General features: G+C 38.8%; 2 protein-coding genes across 2 annotated transcripts; both read right to left on the reverse strand.

The window, feature by feature from the left end:
• Positions 1–1,190: 1,190 nt before the first annotated feature.
• psmb5 (proteasome 20S subunit beta 5) lies at positions 1,191–11,088 on the reverse strand. The gene is made up of 3 exons (XM_084412198.1): positions 10,817–11,088; positions 6,611–6,917; positions 1,191–2,015 (listed from the first exon to the last, which is right to left on the reverse strand). The coding sequence occupies exons 1-3, from the start codon at positions 11,030–11,032 to the stop codon at positions 1,729–1,731; spliced, it is 810 nt and encodes a 269-aa protein (XP_084268324.1). The 5' UTR covers positions 11,033–11,088; the 3' UTR covers positions 1,191–1,728.
• A 1,274-nt stretch (positions 11,089–12,362) lies between these two features.
• Positions 12,363–13,478, reverse strand: psmb11a (proteasome 20S subunit beta 11a; the record flags this gene model as incomplete). The annotated part of the gene is made up of 1 exon (XM_084412602.1): positions 12,363–13,478. One exon carries the CDS (start codon positions 13,476–13,478, stop codon positions 12,363–12,365), a length of 1,116 nt encoding a protein of 371 aa, XP_084268728.1.
• Between the last annotated feature and the right edge of the window lie 586 nt (positions 13,479–14,064).

The following is a 14,064-nucleotide window of genomic DNA, read 5'->3' on the forward strand; positions in this document are numbered from 1 at the left end:
GACACAAATGGAATGGCACTAGATATAGGTTCTAGAATTATATTCATAATTACACGATATACTAATTTAATCCAATTTATGAACAAATCAATTAATTTGGAGACTTTCACAGATAATATTGATCAATTCAAAGACATAACATTATTGTGGCAAAAACATTATGGTGGTATTTCAAGCTTCAACTGCTCCGAAAGTAGGAAAATCCCTTAAGGAATTTACACACGGGTCAGGGGGCATGATTAATTGCATTAATTTTTGCCAACGCATTTTTGTATATAATTAATCACAATTTAATTGACAGCCTAATTTGATAAAATATCAAACCAAGTGGCATTTATTTTAATGAAAAATAGCATGAACACAGTAATTAGACCAGTGGTGTTCAACCTTTTTGACTGATATGTCCCCCATTGGCTAACACAATATTTGAAGGCTCGCTAGGGGTGGGCATTATAATGGTAGACACGATAATCCAGAAGAAATTTGTCAACCGGTAGAGATTTTGAACTATCGTCTCTATCGCGGTTATGCTCATGTGGCGTTGCACATGGATAGCACAAAAGCTTGTCATTTGCATGCATCTTTAAGCATTGCGGTTTAAAAACAGGTGATTTGAAGCACAATTGGGAATTTACACAATTGTATTTGAAAACAGTCATTTATAAGGAACCCCACTGGCTAACACAATATTTGAAGGCCCGGCCCACCATATATTGACTGCTTTCTCTGGTATTTCTGATGTAATTATGAGATTATGAATGGAAACTGGGTTCATATTAAATGAACCGATTCACTTTGTGGTTCCAGAATATCCATGATTCTTTATGTTGTTCAATAAAACAATAATAAATGAGGGACTGATTTATTGGGGGGCTTTTTTTAGCATTTTGTTTTTGCATAATAAACTAATTATTTAAAGACATCATGCAGCCCTAATTAAAAATGATCTTGGGACAAGTTGCCTAAAAGTAACTGGACAAGAAAAGTATAGTTCTGAGAAAAGATATAGCATTATTTGTTGGCACTTTGCAGATGCCGCTGGTTTGATATTTTGTAATTTAATGCAATGACATTCATACATTAGCTGTGACAAGTTTCCAAATACATTTTAGAGCCACTGCACAACTTGTGAACACCTGTCAAAACACTTACCAACCAATACATCAGGATCAAGAAAAAGAACACTTAAATAGCAAAATTTCAAGGTTTTATTGAGAGTAGGTTTAGTAACTGTGGTAACTGCAGATACATGTGAGAAGAGAAGAACAGAAGCCCACTCCCACTCAGCGAGAGCTGGCCAACAGGAGTTTTGGCTTGTCATAGTGTCCATTGGGACGCAGCGCCCCCTTATTTTATAAATCACAAACAACAAGTGGAACTGCAATGGATGGGGTTGTAATACTACTGAAACTGTGGCTGAAAACTCAACGAATAACATGCGTGAGAAAAATAACGGAAAATGATCTAACTTCAAGAGAAAGAGAGATGAGAGGAAGAGAGAGAGAGACAGCTTTGCTTGAGTTTCTCATGCGCAGACGAGCAAGCTCTTACAAAAGAGTTGGCATTAACTTTCCTGGAAGCAGATTTGATTTCATTAAGTTAACTGTAGTGCCTTTCAGGTTATATCAGCAATCTGCTATTCATTCTTCATCTGACCGGTCTCACCCTTCCTTTTGAAACTCAATTGATGCTGTGGCTTCTTCCCTCATCCCCATCCAACCCCTCTCTCTATGCTTTCTCGCTCTGGTATTTAAGGTGCAGCTGAAGCACGTCTTCCTGAGAGACCCTTTCCCAACCCTCGCTGTGGACGTGGTAGAGATTGACTTGGCCTCCGCTGTAGGCATCACGGTAAGTAGCTTGGTAGATGGCGCGGCGGCCCAGGTCGCAGGCTTCCTCTATGGACAGGTCGTTGCGAAGGCCGCTGTCGACGACACCGTAGGCGTACATGGAACCCGAACCAACCGCGAACAGGTCTCCGCACACGCGGTTGCCCTCTGAATCCACATAGTAGAGCCCTGTGATCAGAGGAAAGCAGAAGGAAGAGGAAGAGAGAGACTATCAGTACTGCTTTACATCCTGCTGTGTTTAAAAGGCAGGCGCCTCCACGAAAGATGAAAGCGTTAAAAAAATAAAAGCAAAACCCTTAAGAGAGAATTCAGTAGATCGATGTTATGAACATAAATAATGTTCTGAACTATACAAGGTCAAATCCATCTCGATGAGTACATGTGAGAAATGGAGTCATGGGAAACAGTTGGTTTACTATTTTTTTCTGACAGCCGGATGCTCGATAGCTCAAGCTCTGTCTCAGGGTTACCTAAGGGCTTCAGCATAAAATCGGGGGGGGGGGGGGGGGGGGGGGTTACAGAAGAGAATATCAAGCAAGCTAAAGGACAAGCTATGACCTGGCACAAGCAAATATAGCATCCAACCCGGGGCGTCGCCTAAGGTGCTATTGAGCGCTCCAAAAACACCAGAATTAATTATTGATCTACACCTGAAGACTTGAACTCTCCCCAAACATGATGGACGACGCACATCACACTTGGTGAACTGGTGGGTCACTGTCTGGTCCAGCAGCAGATCACCTCAAGGCAAGTTTCAAGTGCCCAAAAGGTTGCGCTATGACAAAACGCACTGCTAGAGTAATGGTGACTACATACCATCTGTGCTCCAGCAGAACCAGGCTGCAGATGGACCATTAACCGGATAGTTCACCCAAAAATTAATATCGTCATCGTTTACTCACCTTTTGGAACATAAAAGATATTTTGGAGAATGTTTCAACTGATTTTGTCCACACAACAGAAGTCAGAACATTTGACTCATTGTATCAACAAAAAAGCAACATTTCTTTTCTGCAGTGGAAAGAAACTCATACAGGTTTGAAACAACATGAGGATGAGTAAATTCTTTTTTGGTAATAGGGCTGCACTATATGTCGAAAAAATATAACAAAAAAAATATTGAAATCGTGATATGAATATCACAAGGTGTGCGGTAACAATTGTAATACTTCAGAAAGTTACGTAATGTCAAAGATAGCATAAACGTAACTGTTATTTTGAATTCGAGTGTGCTCTCCGATGACACATGCGAGACAACAAGCTGTTATGACGCTCTTATACCAAACTAGTCAGAGAAGATGAGTCAGCCCAAGGCACCAAGAGAGCATGAAACATGTTGGTCCTATTATATCAAATTGATTTTACACACTTAAAGCATTATTGCATCAACACATACTGCATTATTTAACAAGTAATTACACATCACATTTGTCTTTAATATCATGCAGCCCTTTTAGGTGAACTATCCCTTTAATGAGCGAGCATGTTAGTCTGATAGCAACGCAAAGAACATCACTAGTACTGAAAACTAGGGATGTGATGATTCACCTTTCAAGCAATTGAATAAAAAAAAGAATTATAAAAAAAAGTGCAATGACAAACTCGCTTAAACAGGCGCTTTTACATTTTGCTTTGAAACTGAATCTTTCGCCGTCGTTTTGTCAGTCAAGAGTGAGGTAATATGGGCGAAGTGCCACGGTGGGCAAGGGATGTAAGGGTTGCTGCTGAACACCATCTAACACCGACTGTCGCAGCAAGCCTACTGAAAACGTAATGGTAAGTTTGAGTAAAGTTCAAGGACCCCAAAATCAGCTCACAGAGACATTTTAAGGACAATCGTAGGAGGTAAGGCTCAGACGTCTTCAAGCAAATTACACTCTCTGTACGCATCGTTAGCTCAACCTGATAATCGTTACTGCTCCCTGAATATATGCAAGGTAATTTACCATTTTGTAGAGCCAAGTGTGATGACTAAAAACAGGTTAAAAATGCAATAGGACGTCTCTTTCAGCCGCAAGGCACCGGTTCTCATTAGGAGCGGAGTGCGAGGGTACTTCAGCAGACTGGAATTTTTTTTAATGTACAACACCTGGGATCGTTTTATCACACAACGGCCGTTGCATGCTACCTGCGTCGCTGAGAAAGGGTGGGGGAAGTAAAGGTGAACAAAAGAAGCACTTGAATTTGCGAGCCCTCGTAAAGCAGAGGCGCCGAAGCGGGAGCGATCTCGGGATGCTACGACAGCCAGACTCCTTGCACTCCATCACAAAGGTGACAGGCAGTTAGATGTGCAAGACTGAAAGAGCGGCTGTCTGCATGTATGAATGGCAACTTCAAGACAAAAGGAAGGAAGGAATATACACAGGTGATTGGCTGACTGCTCTGTTGATTGTCACACAGCCATGGTTGGTTAAGAGTGCCACTGATGAGCGCAGCTGTTCAGAAAGCCAAGCATCTCTGTGTACAGACGTCTAAGCATGCATGCACATCGCCAGTCCGTGTCTACAGAACATGAAAAGATGGCAGTTGAAAGCTTCGTACGTCTTTGAGATAGCAGTCCTGCTGATATTTGCATCTCCTGGCAGGACAGCAGTTGTCTATATTTTCACAGTTGCTGCACAACAAGCCAACAGAGAACAAAATAAGTAGATGCAAAATGAATGTGTAATGTAGAAAGATGCAGAAAGAAAATACAGACCATGACTGTTGCTTATAGAGAACTCAGACCATGGTGAAACACTTCTTGAACTGCTTGACCAAAGGTCAGATTGGCCTCGGTCTCAACATGAATCTCATGTAACCACTTCATGCATGATGGCAAGAGTGTTATTTAATATAGTCTTTTAACGTCACATTCCTGAATAAGGTTAAAACTTGTTTAGGCTCAAAGCTTAGGCTTAATTGATAGAGTAAGCGACTGAACCACACAACATTTGGACCTCGCTGTGATTGAATCACAAATTAATTTTAATACCAGTTGTAAACAGAGTCCATAACTCAACCAGCAAGGAAAGAACGCATCTGTAGAACCGCTCTAATAACACAAGGGCTAAACTTTGGGGCGTCAACAGTGGTCTCAACAGAAGTTTAACTGCATCACCATCTTGAACCATGTCACAGATTTTTATTTATTTTTAAATCAGACACTTAATCACAGGTATAAGAGTGCCAGACATTGTTAAGGCAGTAAATGTGTTCTGTTCAATCAAGATTGATTTAATTTGCACAACATTTACCTCTCTATTGAATCACAACGCAGCTAGTGCAGCTATCGAACTTCTAACAGCAATCACTACTTGCTAAATTAATTGGAAGATTTACCACGTAGTTTTGTTTATCCGCCAGGCAAAGGTTGTTGTTTTTTTGGGGGGGGACACGCTAGCCCGTGTCACTGCATAAACCCCAATTGATCGAGCTGACAGGATTTTGCATGCGACCCGATTGCCCTGGCTGAGAGCCGCGTCCATCATGGTGTGGCTCCCTCCTGGCCCACAGTCACCGGCGCATTGATTTCCCATTACTGTGTCACTGTGCAGGGCCTCTTTAAACACATTGGCCGTGATGTAGAGCAGTTACAACACACCAGTGCTTGCAATTGAGGGATGCATCCGTATCACAGAGCGCTTTGTCGCCATCTGATGGTACTGGCTCTAAATCCCTGGTTTGCACACTCATGAACTGCATTTTGTAGCAGCATTTTATCTTAGTCTTTCTCAGTCAGTTTTGCTTCATTTAGGCTTGCACTCCATGTTAGGAAGAAACAAAATGAACTGAAAATGGGCAGAGCTCACCATTAAGACCATTAGATTAAAAGCCTCTTATAGATCTAAATGCAATATCCAATTAAGAAAAATGGGCATCAATCATTTTCTAGAAAAGCAAAGGTCTTGAGAGTCCATTAATGTGCAAGTTTGTGATTCATCTCAAAAACAAAGTCATGGTGCTGCATATTAAAACCAGATCCTGGCTACCGATGGAGTCTGGCGGGAAATTATGGTGATAGAGCTATTTTTACAAAGCGGTTTCAGCAGAAAGGCAGGGTCAAATAAGCAGAGAAAAAAAACAAAAAAAAAACATAATTTGTCCCTATGCCATCTGCAGCAATCATTCAAAACATAAACGGTAAAGAACAATTCTGACAATATTTTACATCACAAAGCTATTCCAGATGCAAACAGATTACAGCTGGAATGTTTCCGGCTCAACGCCTTTAATGGAAGCATAAAGGAATCGGAATCAGAAAACCACCTTTAATTAAAAGCAAATATTCTTGTAAATACCATTACAAAATATATGTAATAACCATAATCCTCAATCCCAGGGCTCACAGGACAATTTTAAAAGAGAATATTAACCAGGTAGGGTGTATTAACAGGTGAGAAAGTTTTTACATTCAATTTTAGTATTTACAACAATGTTAATGTCAATTCTTGACATTTGATTTACCTAGAAAATGTTTTTATTTTTGACAAAAGCAATACCAATATCAAAGCACAATTACTGGCAGCTCCAAAAAATAATTACATGGGAAATATATAAATTGATAAATAATATACACTATTACCAGTATATTATATATATATATATATATATATATATATATATATATACACACACAAACACAAAAGTATTTATATTTTTTATTGTAATATAATATTGCATTAAATATTTTTAAATTATATAAGTGTGGCCAAATACAACACAAAATTACAACTTTGTCTAACCAAGTCGTAATCCACTTTACACATGTGTATGATATTTACCTGGCCCTCTTTTGTCCCAGCCGCAGACCATCGTGCCCATGCTGAGGCCCATGCCTTTGTACTGATACACCATGTTAGCCAGTAGCTTGGAGGCAGCCGCCACTGAAATGCGCTCTTTGTTGCGCAGCTCGTAGATGCGGCACTGCCTGGCCAGCAGGCGCTCCCAGAAGCTGCAGTCCGCGGCTCCTCCTGCCATAGTGCCAAGCAGGTATGGGTTGATTTCAATCACCTTCTTCACTGTCTGTGAAGCGATATAGGAGCCGGCTGTCGCTCTGGAATCCACAGCCACAATGACGCCATGCTGAAACTGAGACATGAGAGAAATATGTTGATGAAGCTTGCACATTTATTTATTTAAATGTCACTTTAATTTTCTTGATTTTATAGAAAACAACAAAATGTTGATGTATACTAACTTTAAAGTGCCCCTATTATGCTATTTTTAAAGGTTCCCAATTTATTTTGGAGGTCTTCTACAATGCATCCAAGGTCAAAAACACATTTATTTTCTCATAATATACATTGCACATCACCTCATTACTCAGAGTCTGAAAAAGGTTTGTTCAAAGATTCAGTCTCTCTAACCCCCTTTTTTCCCCCGAGAGCCTCCTCTGCTCTGACTGGTCAGATGGCCCAGTCTGCCGTGACTGGTCTACAGCTTACAGCGCGCGTCGGAAATGAAACACCTATTTTCATATCTGAATTTCAGCTCCAGAAGCTTCCTCAGCACTTGTATAGACCTTATGCGCCAGAGAAACGAGGGCGCAGCCATCTTTAGAATATTGTCTTTGAACTTCCGTTTTTGCGGTCGCTCTGTATATTTCTATGGCATTGCTGTCCAGGAATAATTAGCTTTTGAAGTGGATTTACTTAATGTAAAGTTAACGAAAGTTATCATAAGGATTGTAATGTTTAACCCCTTAACGCCTGAATTTATAAAGCTGTATATAAAAAAAAAAATTCTGTGTGTTTTTGACTTTAGGTAGATGGTAAATAATGTTGAGATTATCAATTTCACTTTTGCACAACAAATAAATAGAAATTTTGGTATGTTGCAAATTTGCGACAACAGGCATTTAGGGTAATTTTGGTATGTTGCAAATTTGCGACAGTGGGCATTTAGGGTATTTTTTTACAAAATGGAAAAATTAATAAAACACATTTTCCCATCTCAGGAATGTAGATTTTATTCATGGCACAAAGTTGTTAGAACTTATAAACTGTATACTTATAAACTTTGACAAATTAATGAATCTTGACAACAGCAAGAAACAAAACACTCTCCTACTCCCTAACATTGACAGTAGTTTTTATACATTCCATGTTACACTTTGTTTAACTCTTTCCTTGTTTCTCCAGTGCATACATTATATATTCTTATAGTGTTATATCCTAACATGCTATTTTTTGTGGAAAAAAAAAAAAAAATTTTTTTGGCTGAAACCATCTAAATACAGCATTATTATAATATGTAGCCATTAGCCCAATCCAGCCGTTATGGCCCAATGTCGCAAATTTGCTACAAACAGAAATCTACAAAGTACGTAAAAAATATTCGTCACATGAAGTCTATATGAATAGCATAGCTATAGAAGCAATCAATAAGCTGGTACATATTTTTATCTTAGCACAACTTAACTCATTTTGGGAAATTTCTCCACATTTGCGCACTTGATATGCGGATTTTGCAAAACAAAATATTAGCTTCGGTGAACCGGATGTAGTTCCCACTCCGACCGCTCCTACGATAAACCAGTGCGTGCAAAATGTTCCTAGGTATGTATCGAATGTGCACAAACAGGCATTGGGGGAAAACACACGCTATCTCGCCTGCAGTCTGAATGGAAAGGGTTTGTTGCAAATTCGCGACAGTGGGCGTTAAGGGGTTAAAGCAGATGTCTTAACAAATGTCATAGACCGGGAAGATTTTAAAAGGAGCCGTTCATTCATAAATACGCATGGTCGCTGTGAAAATACAGACCGGAAGACAAAAGACAACGAGCGTAGCGCTGAAAAGGGGCGGGGCTACATAAGGTCTATACACAGTGATACGAACAGTATCAATGGCGTAGTTTTTTTTCCGTATCAACTCTATCGTGAATCTTCATCCTTTGGAAGTGCATGCAAAGTGGATTCGCAGCACAGAAAACATGTCGACAACACAAACCAAACTCTTCTAGGCCTCAGCTACAATTACAGTGCTTGAGGGTGGGTCAAAGTAGACGATGTTTGTGGGCAGCCAATGAAGACCACATAGGCTGGTATTATGCAGATTTGGTACACCGTTACGTGTAACATGAACATGTAACATGAAGTGAGATGGACTTGCTGACGACTCGTTTTGGCAGTTCAGAATCAATTCTTTCTTTTAGGAGACAACTTTATTTGTTGTGCACTTTGATCATTAAAACTTTGCAGACCTTTTACATTCACAAACAGCTATATTAGTCACTGCATGAAAGGTAATATTTGAAAAAGTCAAGGTTTGGCTTGTTAGTGTGACAGTAACGACACCTATTCTCCATTGAGAGCCTTTCAAAAGTTGCATTGTACAGGGGGTTTTTTTCTTTGCAAAACCATATAATCACTAATATTTTATTATATTTTAGTAGATTATCAGTGCTTGTTATCCAGGCTTATGTTATCCTGTCTGCAGTTTTTCATGTCACTAGTATCATGACTAGTTTCATCAGCCAATCATTGCTGTCATCATTTTAGAGAATATTGTTGACTTCAACAAACAGAATGACACTTTATTGCATCATGAGCTATAATTTGTTTGTTCTAACAAATAGACTATTACAAGCTTGTGAATAATCTATTAAGACAATTCAATTGAGTGCCACCCACTCAAATAAATATGTATTATTGGCAGGGAGTTAAAAGGAAAATTAGTTAAGATTGAGGAAAAGATATTCCAATGCAATTTTGTCTGCTTGATGGATTCCCCCCAGATCAGTTTACTAAATCCCAGTTATTTATATCAAATGTAATATTAACGGCACCTAGGAAGATAATCACTGTGAAGTGGATGAAACTGCACAAACATACTGTGACAGAATGAACACAAAGAAAAACAGATGTATTTATTTGAGAAAATGACTGTGGATTTACAGTTGAAATCAGACATTTTTCAACAGAAGTGGGTGCTAATTGAAAAATATTTGCTTTAAAGGAAATAGCTTTAATATATGTTAATGTATGAACAATGCAGATAACGGAATGGAATGTTGTGTGTTCACTGAAGTGTAAGTGTACCCTATATTTAATTTATCTGTTTACTTTTTTCTTACGTTTTTTCCTTTACTGCTCTAGACAGATGCTAGTGTGTGTATTTGTTTTTTTGTTAAAGGCTATCATGTGTTTATTGTATTTTTATTTATTTTTTGTGTAAACTTATTAATTCACTTTTTATTATTACAATTCTAAACAAGTGTTATTTAACAATGTTTCATTAATAGGCTATATAAAAAAAGTTAAATAAAAACAGAGTTAAAAAAATTACAGGTAGTGAAATTTTAACAGTAAAGAGTGTTGCGACCGAGCAGTGAATTTACAACAGACTAGTCTACTAAAAAAATTATCTTATGTCTGCAACTCTGCATTACATTCTGACAAGATCACCTGCTCAGGATCACATAAGTTAACGTTAGGTATGCGTCAATGAAAAAGCACATTAGTTGCGGTGTCATTGTGTGTCTTATTTTGACAATCTTCGCTTTGGCATACAGACACAACTTTACTACAGTATCTATTCATACTGTAATCCGCCCCCATTTAAACTTCCATACAGACTTTTAGAGACTTCGTTGCACTGTTAACACGTTTTAACTATGCTTGACACACACGTTTGCTGTTCTTGTTACTGAAACGAATTGGGGCGCTGTCCTTAAAACACTTAAAGCACAATACATTTATCAGTGCATGTCACTTTTCATACGATAGAAATACGCTAAAAGTACTCCGCAAGTCAAATAAACCAGTTAAATGAGTAAACATTGGTATACTTAGCAAACTGCCTAGTCACTCATCCTTTAGCCTTTATCTATTCATTACAAACACTGTATAAACATCAGGGTAGTTTTATAAAAGACACACACTTCTGAATGTGTCGTGATTATTAGGTTACATTAATGGTGAGGTGGACTAACGTAAATAGTTTTTAAATGGTCCAGATGCTATTAGCTGCTGGCTAAATGAACTCACTTTGAATGCTAAGGTGGTCGTGCCATGCAGAAACTCGATTTTTCTCTCCGGTTCATCCCCTTCACCCAGTGTTTTCACGGCAAAGTTCAGAGTTTCACTCAATGCGTCTCCAAAGCCGAGATCCGTCTGGTTGATGCCACAACCGTGCCCAAAAGGCCGGTCAAAGCGATCTGAGAAATCCGCAGACTCACTCCGCAATACACTAGACAGCGCCATGTTTCAGATAATAACCAGAAGCGGCGTTCTGCTTCTTCATTACATGGTGAGGATACAAACGATAATGGCTCCGCGTCGCCATCTAATGCCCAGGATGACCGTTTAGCAAAATTAATAGCCATTATATACATAGTACTTACTTTTTACTAAATATGCCTAAACCTACACATTAGAAAGTGGCTGACACTCTGTAATGTATCATAGTGACCGTTTTTGGCCCGAAAAAAGTACATATTTAATGTCACAGCTTTATTAAATTCATACAACAACTACTGACATCCGTTGCTAAAACACTGTTGCTGAATTCAGAACCGCATAACACTCTCACTATTTTTGCCATATAGGCCTGGTTTCACAGACAGAGCTTAGATTAAGCTAGGATTACCTTAGTTCAATTAAGACATTTAAGTAGCTTTTATAAATGTGCCTTAGAAAAACAAAACATTACTGGTGTGCATCTTGAGGTAAAACAATGGCACTGACATATTTTAAGATGTCAGTGCAAGTTGCTTTCAGTTATTTAAGTCTAGGACTAGCTTTAAGCCTCGTCTGTGATGAGGAAAAATAATTAGAGTAGTAGTATGCGGTTCCGATTTCATGTGTGAACAAATGTAAACATTTACCAAATAAAAATTTGACATAATAATTTTACTAAATTCATTCTTAATACGTTTTTCTACAATTCACCCCAAAACAGGCTTAAAATAATGATTGCTATAACACATTCAAGGAGAAAAGAAAAAACAACATTAGTGTCAATGCTTGAGTCTCCAGATAAAAAAAATCTGGACTATAATTTTGGACTATGAAATGGTTTATTATTTTTATCGATTTACTCAATGGTTGGTCATTTTAAAACTGACTGTTTCATTGATTTATAATTTTCTTAAATGATTACTGAATGACTTTAACTTCCATACAAGGCTACATTTATTGCAAGTACATTGTCAATTACTGTAAATGGACTAAATTTGTTGACTTTAATGAAATTGGTGCATATTATTGATTTAAAATACAAAATCAATCCATTCTTGGTCAACAACATCAAGAAGAATCCAATGTTTTTATGATTACAATTGTTTGTTTGAAAAAATGCAGTGTATTTATAAAATATTTTATTAATTTGGTTTAAATAAAAAGTTTACGAGAACTAGCTTTCTCTGTGCATTTTGCATTCTTTTTATGTTCTGTCAAGTGAACCGCCTGAAATTGTTCTATACTCACGACTGCTATTTCAGTCCATCACATTCACCATGTCTTTTTGTTTTTCCACCTTTTGAGTTCCTATCTACAATGTACTGAATATATATCACCTTCCCCTTCAACCAGCTCACTCCACTGTTTTCTGTCTCTCTTTCTCCCTCTCCCTTATCTTCTCCTTCTCTCTCTCCCTCTCTCTGTAGTACTCCTCCTTCAGATCTTCTCTGTCTCTGCGTCTGCAGCCATGGGCAGTGATGTGGAAAAGGTCTACATTATTCCCAGAGTAGGCATCCCAGTGAGTGGCTCTGAAAACAGCCTCCCGGGCCAGTGCCACCGCCTCATCCACAGTCATTCCCCATTTCCAACCATCATCAAGCACGGCGTATGCATAGGGTGACCCTGAGCCCACTGATATTAGTTCTCCTCTCAGTTGCAGGCCATCACTGCAAACATAGCACACCCTGGGACCAGACCGTCCTCCAAAAGTAGACAGAACATTTTTTGTATTTTGATCTAACACAGTTGCATGAGTGTCCTTCAAGATATCCTCTTGTTCATTTATTGAGGCCATTTTCTCACCTAGAGCAGATTCATCTGAAATTGCAGTGGAATCCTGTTCCATTGCTTCCTTAATATCTGCCATTTCCACGCTAGACTGTAGGGTTTCCTGCCGTATCTGAGTTTCTTCTCCATCCCATCCACATAGAGTAGCTGCCACACACACATTAGTGCCTTTGAATGGATGAAGCATCATGGAGAGCAGCTTTGCAGCTCCATTGACACTTAGTCTCCTGCGATGGCGAAGCTGGTAAAGCCTCATCTCACGGGTGAGGATCCGTTCCCATAGCATACAATCGGCACCGCTGCCCGATGTGTTGACCACCAGGTGAGAGTGGATGGGCATAATCTTCTGACTTATCGGACAGCAAATTAGACCTTCACAGCTGGCGCGAGTGTCTGCAGCGGCTATCACGCCATCCTGAAATATAAAACCCAAAGTCGTTGTACCATGTGATAGCTGAAAGGGTTGCTGATGAGGTGACAGACATGAGAAAGTAGAAGAGAGAAGATTTGGGGCCTTGCTTTTTCTGCTGTTCTGCTGAGGGGGGGAAAGAAAATGAAAAGGACTGTCTCTGTCAAACTCAAACGGTGTCTTCCACATGCATCCCATCTCATTTGGTAGATAAGTGCACGGGCTGCTGTCATCCAGGGTCTCCAGGAAATCACAAACATCTTGAAGAGCCATTTTTCCTTTTAGTGAGAACACAGCTAAGTTGGTGCAATGTTGAGCCTAGGAAGAAGCGCAAACAAAAAAGAGCCTTCTGAGACCAGTGATTTATATAGGAGGTGGAGAGTATTCACATCATATTCTTATGTACACAAGCATGCCCTTGTGATGTCTCAGCAAAAATCTTTGCTACCCTTTTTATCTGATATGCTTCTGTGGTCATCACTGAGGCACAACACTGAAGCGACTCTTCAAACATAATCATAAAAGTGCTGAGATGAGCTCAGTCTGTTATTCACACACATACAAAGGCTCAAATGCAAATCTCACAAAATATTCTCAAAAAGGTTTACGAGGAGTAGACTTAAACCATGTGGATTACAACACTGAATTCAAATGAAATGACTTGTGTATAGTATGGCAATCAGATTTAATAATAAATATTTAATCTAAGTAGTAAAGTGGATTCTGGTTTTATAATCTAGTTTGTTATCTGATATTTTTTTCTGATTTTGTTTTGGCTAATAGTTCTGAATGACCGATAACTTAAAAATGTAGTAGGCCTAGCCAGTTTGTCTGTTGGTGAATAAAAAAGTGAATTTCA

Source organism: Rutilus rutilus, assembly GCF_951802725.1.
Source record: "Rutilus rutilus genome assembly, chromosome: 6".
Taxonomy (NCBI): Eukaryota; Metazoa; Chordata; class Actinopteri; order Cypriniformes; family Leuciscidae; genus Rutilus; species Rutilus rutilus.

Excerpts from the sequence above, each read along its gene's own strand:
- psmb5 (XM_084412198.1), bottom strand. The coding sequence starts at position 11,032 with ATGGCGCTGTCTAGTGTATTGCGGAGTGAGTCTGCGGATTTCTCAGAT. Across the intron at positions 6,918-10,816 it reads CGACCACCTTAGCATTCAAA|TTTCAGCATGGCGTCATTGT; the intron begins GTGAGTTCATTT and ends CTCATGTCTCAG. Across the intron at positions 2,016-6,610 it reads CTGGGACAAAAGAGGGCCAG|GGCTCTACTATGTGGATTCA; the intron begins GTAAATATCATA and ends CTCTGATCACAG.